Source organism: Athene noctua, chromosome 27, assembly GCF_965140245.1.
Source record: "Athene noctua chromosome 27, bAthNoc1.hap1.1, whole genome shotgun sequence".
NCBI lineage: Eukaryota > Metazoa > Chordata > Aves > Strigiformes > Strigidae > Athene > Athene noctua.
Window position 1 is genome coordinate 5993463 of NC_134063.1, and position 12389 is coordinate 6005851.

Sequence of the window (12389 nt, forward strand, 5' to 3'; positions counted from 1 at the left end):
GGCTTGTGCAGGGAGGGGAAGGGGGTTATGATGTGTTGCTTTCTGTTTCTATCTGCAAGCCTCCAGCAGCCTTCAGGGGCTTGTGTGTGCTGCGGGGCCACTAATCCCTGGGCCCTGCTGTAGGAAGTCACTGACCCGTCACACAGGTGGGAACGCCAGAGACCAGGAATTTCTCTCTGGCTACAACTTCCATCAGCTGATACTTCTGACAAAACACTTGGCTTCTCCACTCCCCCCTTGGCAGCCCCTGGGCTGCAGCCTGCAGTGCTGCCTTAGAGCGCGCCGAGCTCTGCCGTGCTCCGGGCTGTCGTCTCCTGCTCGGGGTTGTACCTCGCACGGGGCTCGCAGAGCTCCCCAATGTCAGACTCGCTGCTCAACCACTCCTGGCCATCGTTTTCCAAGCGCTGGAAGAAGAGATGGTCCTTTAAGCGAGGTAACAAACAGCCTCGCGTGCGGGGTGAGCGGCCGGAGCCGTCTGTGGGGAGCTGGGCTGCTGCGGGCGGGCGGGAGAGGTTGGGGTCCCCGGGCAGAGCTTGGTGTTGGGTGCACCCCGCTCCTCTCTGCAGGGAACACTGCCCAAGCGTTGGTTAACGCTTTTCCTTCCATTTCGTCTTCTTTTCGAGGCACATAAATGCTTTTCAGAGCTGGGTAATGGGTTAAATCTCAGCCTTCTGGTTTTGTAATAAATGTGTTTCGTTGCTGGCGGTGAGCTGGAGGTCCCAGTGTTTGCAGACAGCTGTCTCTGCGCGGCTGCCCGGCGAGGGCTGAGCCTTATGTTGAGAGTTTGGTGTTTGAGCAGATGCTGGGGAAAAGATTCCTCCAGTCTCTCAGAGAGGGCTGACGAGCAGAGCCCCCGTGCTCAGAGCACAGTCGGAGCCGTGGCGGTTTGTGTGGCACCGTCTGGGCTTCACGGTGTCCGGCGGCAGGGACGGAAAACGCCAGCAGTTGTGTGAACTGGCCTCATTCCTGCAGGCGGTGCCGTGACTCGGAAGGAGGGAAGTGAGAGCCCTGGGAAGCAGGACATTTGCTGGGCACTGCTGCCCTTGCCTGCAAACACTGTCTTCAGGCTGATGCTTCTGGGTACCTTTATCTGTGGCATTAGAGCTCTTGATACTTTTTCTCCCTCATTAATCCCTCACCCACCCAGTTCTTTTCCGATGTGGATGTGCAGGAGACCAAGATCCGAACCGAACGGCCAAAGGAAGGTTAATTCAGAGCAGGAGCAGGGTCACACAGGCTCTGATCTGTGGTGAGCCCCAAGCAGCTTCCCCGAGCCCCAGCCAGGACACCCCACTCCAGCCTCCCCAGTGCCGTGCCTGCCGGGGGGGTTATGGGCTCCCTGGGAAGGCTCAGGTGGGCTCATTTCTCTAATAAATCACTCAGCCTCACAGCGCTCACAAGCACTGACTGCCTTGGAGAGTCTTGGGTGGAGCCCTCTGCCCCCAGCACGTGCTTGCGGAGCAGTTTGTCCCTCTGGGGCTTGTGCTGTGGGCACAAAACATTCGGGTCTCACTCAGCTCCTCTCCTGGCACCGGCTGCCTGCACCGTGGCACTCGCTGGCCCACGTGGGACCTTCCCTCAGCGCCCGGCAGCCGCTGGGGGAAGCTGCTCAGTGACTCCTTCTTGTGACTGGGAGAGGATCAGAGGGATGCAAACCCCTCTTTGCCCCACCGAGACCCCTCAGCTGCGGGGTGTGCTGGTTCCCTGCTCCTCCAGCTCTTCACGCCCAAAACCCAGGCCCCAAACGCAGCGATAAGACAGCAGCTCGCTGTAGAGTGCGTTAGTGTTGGACGGCTTATCTTCTCCCCTCCTCCAGCCTGAGCCAATCCCCACCGCTGCCAGCGGCCGACGATGTGGGGCCCAGACCAGGCGAAGGACTGTGCTTCATCCGATTTTGGCACAGGGAGTTTAGCACTTGCTTTACAGAGGTTTTACCCTATAGCTCCGGCCATCCCACCTGGCTGTACACAAAGGGCAGCTGGTGCAGAGCCAGGAGGAGAGAGAATAATTTTAGTTTCTTGTCCGTGCTGCTCTCTGTGGTTTCCCAACAGTCTCTACCCGTGATTGCTGGGAAATGCCCAGGCACTCTGGTCTTTCCTTCCTCCTGGGATTGTTTCACTTCACAGAACTGCCCGGTGCCTTTGTCCCGCCGCGTTTGGTGTGGCCTTTCCCCAGTGGAAATGCGGAGAGCGTTTCGATGCTTGGAGGATGTGATCCGCATGGCGAGAGCTCGCAGCTCTCTGAGGTTTCCCCCCGCCAGCGCCAGCCCGGCTCCGGGGTCACTCGGGGACCCGCAGCGTCCTGCGCCGAGCAGCGGGGTGGGCTGGCAGAGGCTTCTCTCCCGCTCTGACACTTGTGGGTGCGTCTCCAGTGACCAGCCCGTCCGAGGGGACTCAGCAGAGGCAGTTTCAGGAAGGAAATTTTGATTGTAGGCCTGAATTGGAAGTATTAAAACCTTTCTTGGGCTCCCAGCAGCCTTGCCCGCAGTTACAGCAGCACGGAGTTTTCTTTCTTGAGACAAACCGGCTCCGCTGGCTGATCCCACTGTCCCCATGGCATCAAAACCCCTGAGACTGTCCCAGACTGTCACATGCAGTGGGCGCCTGTCCCTACTTCCTTCCTCCCCACACAGAAGCCTGGAGTCGCCACGTTTTGCCTGCCAGGCAGCTCTGGCAAAGCGCAGCAGAGCCCCACTCGTGTGCAGGGACCTGCCCAGCCCGGCCAGCGACGCTTCCTCCCCAGCTCTGCCCTGGGAATTCCTCTGATGGGGCTGCTCCCCTCAGCAATAACCTTTTATGGTTCCTGGCCAGAGGCAAATTAAGCAACTGCACTACCTAATCTGCTTAATGTTCTCCTAAAGCAAACAGCGTATGTTCTTGAAAGTGTCATTTTGTCATCCCACTTCCAGCTCCAGTCGAGTAAAGGTGAACGCTGCTGTCTGCCAGCGCCCGGGGAGCCAAGGTGCCCCGTCCCCTTACACCACGCCGCAGCCAGACGGAGCACGGGTCCTTCCAAACAGGCTCCAGCCCTGAGCCCAGGAGCCTCGAGGGGCTCCAGAGCCGCCCGTGCTTGCTGATATCTGAGTGACTACCTCAGTCGTGGGGATAGAGACGTTCACAGCCCCTCCAGAACAGTCTCCCTCCTGTGCATGCTCCCCGCTGGCCCTTCCTTGCTCACCACACCAGAACGTGGTGCCTGAAAGTGTGTTTTTTCCCCCGTAACCCCCTCCAGCAGCCCCCCTTGCCCGAGTTATCCCCACAGCTCTGCTCTGTACGTGGGGCCAGGCCAGCATCCACCGCCGGAGGCGTTCGATGCGGGGAGCCCTGTGTCGTGCCCGGCGCTCACACATTCCCTATAACGGTCTCCCCATGGCCGCAGCCCCACACGCCATGTGCTGCTGCCCCACGCCCGCTGCCGCCGAGCTCACCAGAGGTTCACTGCCACCCTGACCTACCACGCGTTCATCTGAACTCCCCGAGAAGGATATAAGTCGTTCGGGTGGGCCTGGAGAGGGTCTGTTGACTGCAGCCCATGTCTTGGCCAAATCCTGAGCCCTCGTGGCACAGGCAGAGCACAGGGAATATTTTCCAGGCCTCCGAGGAGCTGACTCTGTGCCAGGGATCCACTTCAGAGCTGCAGCCTGGAGCCTGGTGCAGGCCCAGAGTAGCCTTGGCAGGACCCTGCTTGGGAGGAAAAAAACCTCTTTGTTTTAACTAAACCTGTGGGCCAGGGTTCAACCTCCATCAGGCCACAGCACCCATCAGCTCCTGCAGCTACATCCCTGCTGCCTCTCGGGGCTCTGCTGCTTTCCCTGCGGGCAGTTCGCTGCTGCAAGAGATGGCAAAAGCAGGGAATCTCCTTTTTTCTTCCTTCTTTGGACTTGTATGAGGGGAAAAACCATTTGTCCTGGTCCCCCATGGCCCTTCCCTACAACCTGATTGCTCCCCTTAGGTCTGTTCTACCTTAACCTTCATCCCAACCTGTTTTGAGGGTTCAGTGGCTTTTACTGCCCGCTGACATCTTTGGTTGCTGTTTCCTACAAACTCGCACCAAAACCTGCACTGGTTCAAATGTGTTTTCACTTCAAAAGGTTGATTTTGGATTACAAGCTGAATAGAGGCAACCCAGGAAAGCAAAAGGTGATGTTCAAGAGCTCGCTAAACTCTGCCAGTTTTACAGATAGAGCATTATAGATGTGGCTCAAGGACATCCTGAGTAGGAATTCGTCTATCAATTAAAAATGTCTTGTGAAGTAAATCCTACAACTTTGCTAGAAAGTCTGTTTCAAGTTTTCCCTGCTCTTACAGCTCGAAAACCCTTAATTAAACTAGTGCCTTCACAGATCCGTCTTTCTGCATTATTTGTAGACCTTCATTTCAATTTACCACACACATTTAAACACACCAAACGCTCCTTAAAACAGAAAATCTGGCATCTGCAGTGTGCAGCGGGATCCAAGGAACAAACCCCCAAACTCTCCCTCCCATTCGCTGCCTTTTTCTAGTCGGCGTCCCGAAATTCCTGGCTGCATCACGTCGCATTAAAACTCACAGCAGGATGCGAGGTCTCCAAGAGTGTGCTTTTTTAACAATATCCTCCTCATCTGAATGTTTTTATACTTGGCTCTTCTGGAGTACGATGGGTTTCGAGGAGTTTCTTGCCATTTTTTCCCATTGGATCGTTATGGCTGCTTACAGTCTCTTGCTATTGTTCCCTTCAGAGATCTTCAGAGATCCACCACGGTGTTTCGGCCAACAGCCTGGCTTTTTTCCATTCTCCTCAGCTGTATGTATCTCAAAGGAATAAAAGACCTCCGTGAGTCATGCGATGGTTTAGAGATCATGGCTAAGGTTTACAGCGTGTCTCGTTGCATAGGAATGTGCTTCAGTCAGCTGGACGATCGGTTGTACCACGAAGCTCGTCCAGACCTTGTTTTTTGTTTCTCAATGAGTTATTGGGTGGTGTACACACACTTAGGTTCACACTCACTTAGCACTTCTGCGTGGGGAAAATCCACACGAGACACCCAGTACGGGGAGAATTACATGGTCCTGCTATCGCTCTGCATATTCAGTGTTGTCTGGAGTCACCAACATGCCTCCAATTTGGCCTCCCAGTGGCATCCTTTATTCCTTATGGATGAAAATAAAATCACTGTCAGTATTTTTACTGATAGATTTTTGCTTTAAAGGTCCACAATGTCAATAACAGCCATCAAAATGTGTTTAACTCTTCTGTTTTACCATGGAAACAGCCTCTGCTGCACAGGGCATCCTACGAGGGTCTGGCTGGGATGGGGCAAGCCTGGTCTCTGCCCTTGCACATGCTGTGGCTCAAGGGATGAGGTTTCTGCTGTTAGGGAATCCCTGCAGCAGGTTCCCATGGGATCAGGGCTGCCGAGGTCCCGAGACTGCCTGGCAGTGCTTGTCTGCAAGGGGTGAGGGAGCAGAGGGCCCCGTGGAGCATTTTGGTGCTGCCTGATGTCACCTGTCTGTGTGTGACGGATTCTCCATCCATCCTGGCCATCTGCTTACCTGTTGTGACCTTCTCTGTCTCGCAGGCTCCGACTGCAAGCCCTGCTTACGGGAATTCCCTGACCACAGCGCCCCTGCTTTGGAGTACCCCGACCCCAAAACCTTCCTCCCATCCCTGATCGCTGAGGATGACACCTTCTGCACCAGCATGGCTGAAGAAAAGGCAGGTGTCCTCTTTCCTTCTGCTACCACCGTGCGAGGCAGCAGCCAGCCTCAGCAAACCACGTGGTCAGCACCGTGTTCAGAGGGTTCCGTGGTGGAATAAGAATGGGGAAAGGGGTACTGATCCAGATCATCGAGGAATACAAGGTTATATTGCTTCTGCTGCTGGGAAAAATCATACCGATGTGTTTGCATTGTTGTTAGGGGGAATAAGGCACGGGGAGATCTCAGGGACTAGAGACAATCTCCATGAGCGCCTTAGCAAGCTGAGCTTTGGGGCTGGGGCTGGTCTGGCCCCTTAGCAAGCCGAGCTTTGGGGCTGGGGCTGGTCTGGCCCCTTAGCAAGCCGAGCTTTGGGGCTGGGGCTGGTCTGGCTGTGAGGTGCAGTAAGAGAGCACGACTATTAGAAAGTCTGGCTTGAGAAACCCAGCTGCAGGCCTGGCCCTGGTGGCTGCCGGTGGGCTGTTTGCCGTGAGAAGGGACAGAACAGCAGCTCCGGCTCTGCACGGGAGGTGTCCCCTTCGCAGGACGGGTGCAGAGCCCTCGGACAGGGTTTGTGCGCTCAGGCTGAGCTGTCGCTGCCGTTGCAGGAGGACTCGTCTTCCACAGAGCTGGATGTCCCCGCGGTGGACTTGCACAGCAGCACGGAGGATCTCCTCTCAGACTCTGCTCTCCACGGCACGGAGTATTACAGGGATCTGGGACTCCTGAGCTCACCAATTACCAAAGCAGCGCCAGAGCCGGCAGCGCAGCCAGAACAAGCAACCCAGGCTGTGTCTGCCATTCGCTTATTGGAAGAGAGACCGGGAGCTCTGAGCAAAATGTCTGTGGATGTTGCTTTTTCCAATCCTGTTTCCTGCTCCGTACGTTACGGCGAGGCCGACTGCCATTTTCTGAACAAAGGCCCCGTTTGCTTCTGTGCAGCGGTGCCAGAAGATGGTACCAGCACTTCTGAGTGTCCTGCAGAGGCAGACAAAGAGCTGGACCTGCAGGAAGCCAAGGAGTCCTTCCCCACGCTGGTGAGATCTATGTCCACCTCTCGGAGGCACAGCTGGGAGAGCCCGTTATCACCCGTGGACTGCAAGCGCAGGTACAGCAGGGCTGTGAGCAATGTTTGATGTATCTGGTGCAATGATGGTGCGCGAGGCCGGAGCCCTGAGCTGCTGGGTGGTCTCCCCTCCCGCATCAGCATCTGCCAAAGCAGCTGGACGCCCACTGCTCGTGTTGGGTGGGATGTGGAGGAACAGATGCTAGGACAGCAAGAGGCTTTAATGTCTCCTTGGCAGTAGGAAGACCCTCTTCTCCCAGTCTTGGAGCCAGGAGTTCTCATCCAGGGAGAGCTCGTTTCTGTCTAGAGGAAACCTTGAAACGTATCAGCTGCCCTAATGGCCTCCACGCTCTGGCTCAAAGGCAGCTTTGCCCACCCCAGAGGGATTGAGAGAGCTCTGTCAAATCCTTTTTCTTCTTGCCTGTGTCGGTTTGATGAGGCCTGTGTCCTCCAGCCCTCTGTCCTCCCCACGGCTGCAGAGAGTGTATTTTCTAGCATGATGCTGAGCTCTGGCTGGGAGGGGTTTCCAGGCCTGGAATTCCTGTCCTGTGCTCCTGCCACATGGATGCCTTGGGCTCCAGGTTCCTACAGGCATGCTTTTCCTGCTGACAAATGTATTGATCTCCCGGATGACAGGGAGGGAGATGCAAGCCAGCAAGAACTATTTTTATCTCTCCTCCTTATAAGGTACCCTAAAATTATCTCAGCCTGAAATCTTGGCAGTTCTTTATCAAGCCTAGACTTTGGTTCTTAGACCTATTGTTGTTCCACGGGCCGGGGATCATTCACAGTTTATTCTGTGTAACAGGCACACGAGCGGCGGCGGCGCAGAGCGGCTGGCAGTGGCAGGGGCTCGTTCAGTCCCTCGCTGGGTGATTAAGCATGTGCGAGCACGAGGCCAGGGAAGGGGAATACACCCCGCTGTCCCCTAAGCAAAAGTTTCCTGAAGCCTGTCTCTGGCAGCAGGAATGAAGTGACAGTGATCTGCAGACAGAACCCATGCAGAGACTAAGATTTTCCACTGAGCCCTATCCATCATTTTGCTCCTCTGTTGTTGGCACTGCAACAGTACTTGGTGTTCAGGAAACTGTGGGGCACTGGGGGAGCTGGTCAGCACTGGGAGAGCTGGTCCATCCCTCAGTTCCCAGAAGAGGATTTCTTTTTTCTTCCTCGAAGCTGGGTCCCAGCGGGAGCAGGATTTATGACAAGATGCCACAGTGATGATTCGATAAATGACAACATCTGCCATTTCTAAATGCCCAGAGGGACCTTCCTGGCACTGCAGCTAACAGGGCAGCAGCTCTCATGCCGGCGAGGCAGGCTGCTGTCTGAGTGGCTGCTCAGTCTCAGGGGTTGCTAAAAGATCAGTGAGAACCATCTGGCACTAAACACCCCGGGTGACCAAGGAGCTCAGGAACTCGATGGCAGCCAGAGAAGCTGTTTTTAACAAGCTCGGGACTTGGTGTCCAGGCTGACGTTTCCTGGCATTTCCTTTTCCATGTGCCTGCTGTGGTCACCCTCCTTGTCCCAGTTGCACGAGCTCTTTAGGACTGTCCGCCCAAGGCCAGGACATTGCAGGGGCTGTGCCGTGCCTGGCACAATGGGACGGGTCTGCTAAACCAAACCAGCTTGTTCCTCTTCCTTCAATTAGGTTCAGCCTGGACGCCACAGAGATGGGCAGCGACCCAGAGCAGGAGGATGTGGAGAAGGGGAGCCAGGCCTGCCCGCAGCCTCGCGTGGCCCTTCAGCTGCCCAAAGGGGAACTGGAAACCTGGAGCGGCGGTGGGGGTGGCATGGTGATCAAAGTGGAGATAGAGCCGTTGTGCCCGAGCCTCACGGTCAGCCCTGGCTTGGAAGAGGCGGTGAGTGTGCAAGGGCTGGGTGCACACGGGCAGCAGGGCAAGCCGGGGAGCGGGAGGCAGCACACATGGGGTCAGCTGCAGGCTGGGCTTCTTCCAGGCCACCGTTGAACCAGTGACATGTCCCAGTTTCTCGGGACAATGACTCAGATTCACCAGTTCCCGGGTCAGGATTAAGGTGAAAGAACACCAAGGATTCTCCAATTCGCACAACTCAATTTCTATTTGCTCACAACAGATAATTGGCATGAAACTTTGTCAGTAATCTTTGCATCCTCTGCAACAGGCATTGAATTTACACTGACTAGTGGCAGATCTTATAACACACCCCAACAAGCCTTAAACATGCCCACACAACCTTAAACGTACCCAAACAAGCCTTGCCTTATATGCGGGCATGCTGAATAAGAAGGGGAGAGAGGAAAAGAGAGAAAGACAGACAAAAAGGAAGATTTCACCAGTCCTGGTTCCATCGTTGGTCCAGCCAGCGCAGGAGTCCCGTTCTGCAAAGGTGCAGCCACCCCAGGCTTTGACTTGTGTCCTTTTATAATTCCTTACCCCTCCTCCAGGTGGACATTTGGACTCATTAGGCTAATTAGGCATCACACACAGTTTATATTTCTAGAATTCTCCTTGCTTTTGGTACATGCGCAGTTTGTACCTTCAGATTTCCTTCTGGAAAATGGGTCGGTGGGTGCAGGGGTCGGTGGGGATTTCCTCCCTCCTCCCTGCAGGTGTGACCATTGTTTGACTTTTTATGAAAACACCTTCTCTATTGGCTCTTCACAGAGTCACTCAAGATAGGGCAGTTCAGCCTCCAAAAGTGTGGTCCCACCTCTGCAGGACCCCCTCCTCTTGCCCCACCTCCCTGCCATTACCTGCACAGCCCTAGTGTTCCCATAAAAACCATTTTCTTTGCCAAAGTTCTTTACCGGATGGTTGAGACATTAACTGTGGTTTCATCAGACCGTCACAACCAGGTACACCAGGAGGTCTGCAGGGATCTCAGCAAGGATGGGCTTTTTCTGCTCCAGGACATGCAGGATAAAGGCCCTGGGAGCTGGCTGATGCCCAGCTCTCTTTTCCCATATATCTAGCTTGAATTTCCCATATATCTAGCTGGAATTTCCCATATATCTAGCTGGAATTTTCCTTGCTGCAACCTGGGCCTGTTGCCTCTTCTCTTGTCACTGTGCACCTCTAAGAAGAGTCTGGCTCCATCTTCTCTCTACTCCTCTGTCAGGTGGTTGACACCATCATCATCCCCCCCTTTCACACTGCTTTCCTCTGGGGAATATCTTTGGATTCAATTAATATTAAAAGAACAATTCCATCACAGTGCTACGCATCCTATAAAAGTGAGAAGTGCCTAAGAAGGTTTCAGCCAAGTGTCATTTGCTCCAGGCTCCCTGGAGCCTACACCTGAAGCCAACAAACAGCTGGGCCTTACGGTGTCCTGCCCTCATAACCCTGACAAAACAAGAGAGGGAAAGGGTGAGGAGTCAGCCTGTTCCCAGTGATATCTTGGGTCTTGATCTAATCCTGTGTTTTGACATACCACAGGTATCAGCCCTGGGGCTCCCGGGGTGGGCACGCAGGGTAGGTGGCTGCACAAGGCAGGGGTGATCACTGGCACTAAAGTGGAAATTCCCTGCCTCACCCCTTGCCAGCCACACTGTGCCCCGACAGAGGCTCCCCTCGGGCACAAAGGACCAAAGATGTCCACGACTTTTTACTTCTCCAGGAATGTGGCAGCAGTGGGAAGAGAGTGAGGTCAAAGTCTGTCCCATCAGCCTGTGAGACGGTTGCCTCCCCTCAGATCCCTTTCAGCTTCGACACTTCTCTTCCAGCCATGGAAGGTTGGTATAGACTATATGTGGCACTAAACAAGTTCAAGGTCTTTGTGATTAAGAAGATAAAAAGCTGAAGATGTAGCCTCTGCAAGTCTAGACATCCTCTGCCCTTCCCTTCTACATGGTCCCAGGAGCCTCTAAAATGAAGTCAAGCTGACTTTGATCCTGGCTAACAGCGTAGTCTAAGCATGGGCCCATCCCCAGTGACACATTGCCATAGAACCTCTCTGTGACTGGCGCACTGGTCAGTTCCTATTCCCAAAAAACAAAGGTGGTTTCACAGAAACAAAGGGCACTGCTTCATCTGCCTGGGCAAAAATGCACCCCTTCTCCTGCACCCCAAAGAATGGGACAAATACGTGCCTGCGGGCAGGGCCAGGCCCCTCCTGACAGCAACACCTGTAATAAACCCACCGTGCATACCGGTAAGAGAGCAGGCTCCAGGACAAGGCTATCACGTTCTGGTTTCTGCACAGAAAGCTGAAAAACCTTAGAAAAACAGAGGCACCCGAGCTCCTGTAAACTTAATTTTGGCCTTCTCTGTGCTGCTGGAATCCATTAACCTCTCCCACTTGTGAGGACTGCCCCAGAGCAAACTGTAGAGACTTGTTAAGAGCACAGCCTAAAAAATGGAGAGGAAGCTGGCTGTCATGGGAAGGGTCTCTGGGCTGGTATCAGCTCCTACCCTCTAGCTGCAAGCAGGATCTTCAGAAGTTCATGTAATGCAGACTGGGGAAGGGAGGGGTAACACAGAAAAGCGATGGAGCCTCCGCCTCCCTCACAGAAATGCAATGCAGCCTTTCCCTCCCTAACTGCTCCCAGCACTTCTCCCTCCCCACCAAAGGCAGAGTGGGAGCCCAGCAAGATTAATGGGGTCCAGTTGTGTAGTTTGTAAATGGTGTTCTGCAAAGGCAAACCAGGATCCCTGCTGAGAGTGTCTTGTGTTGCAGATGTTGAACCCCCTGCTCTGGAGATGCTGGAGAAGGACCACGTGTCCCCAGACCACGTGTAAGTATTGTCAGTCCTGGCCGGTTTGAGGTGCTGGAGATTCTTAAGTATATCTGAGCGACTAGAGATGCAATAGGAAAGGAGAGCCCACTCCGTGTTGGGGCACACCTGAGTAGTTGGTTGTAAACCAGCACCAGATGCTTTGTGGGGTGCAGAATGTCTTTGCAAGGACATTTTCTAATCTCTCACTTTTCTTTTGCCCCATCCCTGGTAGGTTAATTGTCCAGCAGGTACTTCACGAGCTGAAACACTATCATGGGTAAGTGTGTCTGGGAGAGGGATGTGGGTGGGGAGGTCATGGCTCTGCCATTGACCCCCCTGGCAAATGACACTCGGTCCCTGAGGGGCAAAGCCCCAGGGTACCAGAACCACTCTATTCTTCCAGTGAAACTCGGGTAGAATTGCAAGAAGGAGCATTTCACGTGCCTCTTCTGTAACCCTAAACCTGTTCCTGCCCCAAAGATGAGCCTGTCTGCTGGCCTAAAAGTTCTGCTCCTGTGTCCTTTGCTGTGTGTCTGATGTCTTCTCCCTGCACAGGGCAAAGCAGAGAGCGTGTGTGCAAGAGGGCGGCGATTCCTCCCAGCAAAACCTCACCTGGTTTGAGTTCCTGTCTGACACGTAAGTGAGACAAACAGTAACCCACACGCTTTGTGTTCCCAGAGCAGACTGATTTCGAGCCCTGCTTCATCTAAGCTCTACTGCCCTGCTAACACTGTGTGCAGGACACTGGTATCTGCAGGGGTTAAGGCAGGATCGGGGCCTCATTCTCCATGGAACTGAAAAAAACAAGAGACAGTCAGAACTCACACAAATAATTTGAAAGTTCAGCTCCTTATTTTGCAAGTGCCCCATTAATAAATTACATGATTGATGCTGGGCCAGATCCTCCAGGAGATTGAAAGCTCAGAGATGGGGTTGTAAAGAG

General features: G+C 54.2%; 1 protein-coding gene across 3 annotated transcripts in view; it reads left to right on the forward strand.

The window, feature by feature from the left end:
* Positions 1–325: 325 nt before the first annotated feature.
* ARHGEF18 (Rho/Rac guanine nucleotide exchange factor 18) overlaps positions 326–12389 on the forward strand; it is a 48654-nt gene continuing 36590 nt past the window's right edge. For 2 of the 3 annotated variants that reach the window (XM_074927779.1, XM_074927778.1), the window contains exons 1-6: positions 6486–6786; positions 8396–8606; positions 10348–10462; positions 11407–11464; positions 11679–11723; positions 12002–12082. In XM_074927779.1, the coding sequence (XP_074783880.1) occupies positions 6518–6786; positions 8396–8606; positions 10348–10462; positions 11407–11464; positions 11679–11723; positions 12002–12082 (779 nt within the window). In that variant the 5' untranslated portion in view covers positions 6486–6517. Of the gene's footprint in view, positions 434–5560; positions 5698–6286; positions 6787–8395; positions 8607–10347; positions 10463–11406; positions 11465–11678; positions 11724–12001; positions 12083–12389 lie in introns of those variants that run through there. The other variant, XM_074927777.1, reaches the window with a different exon arrangement.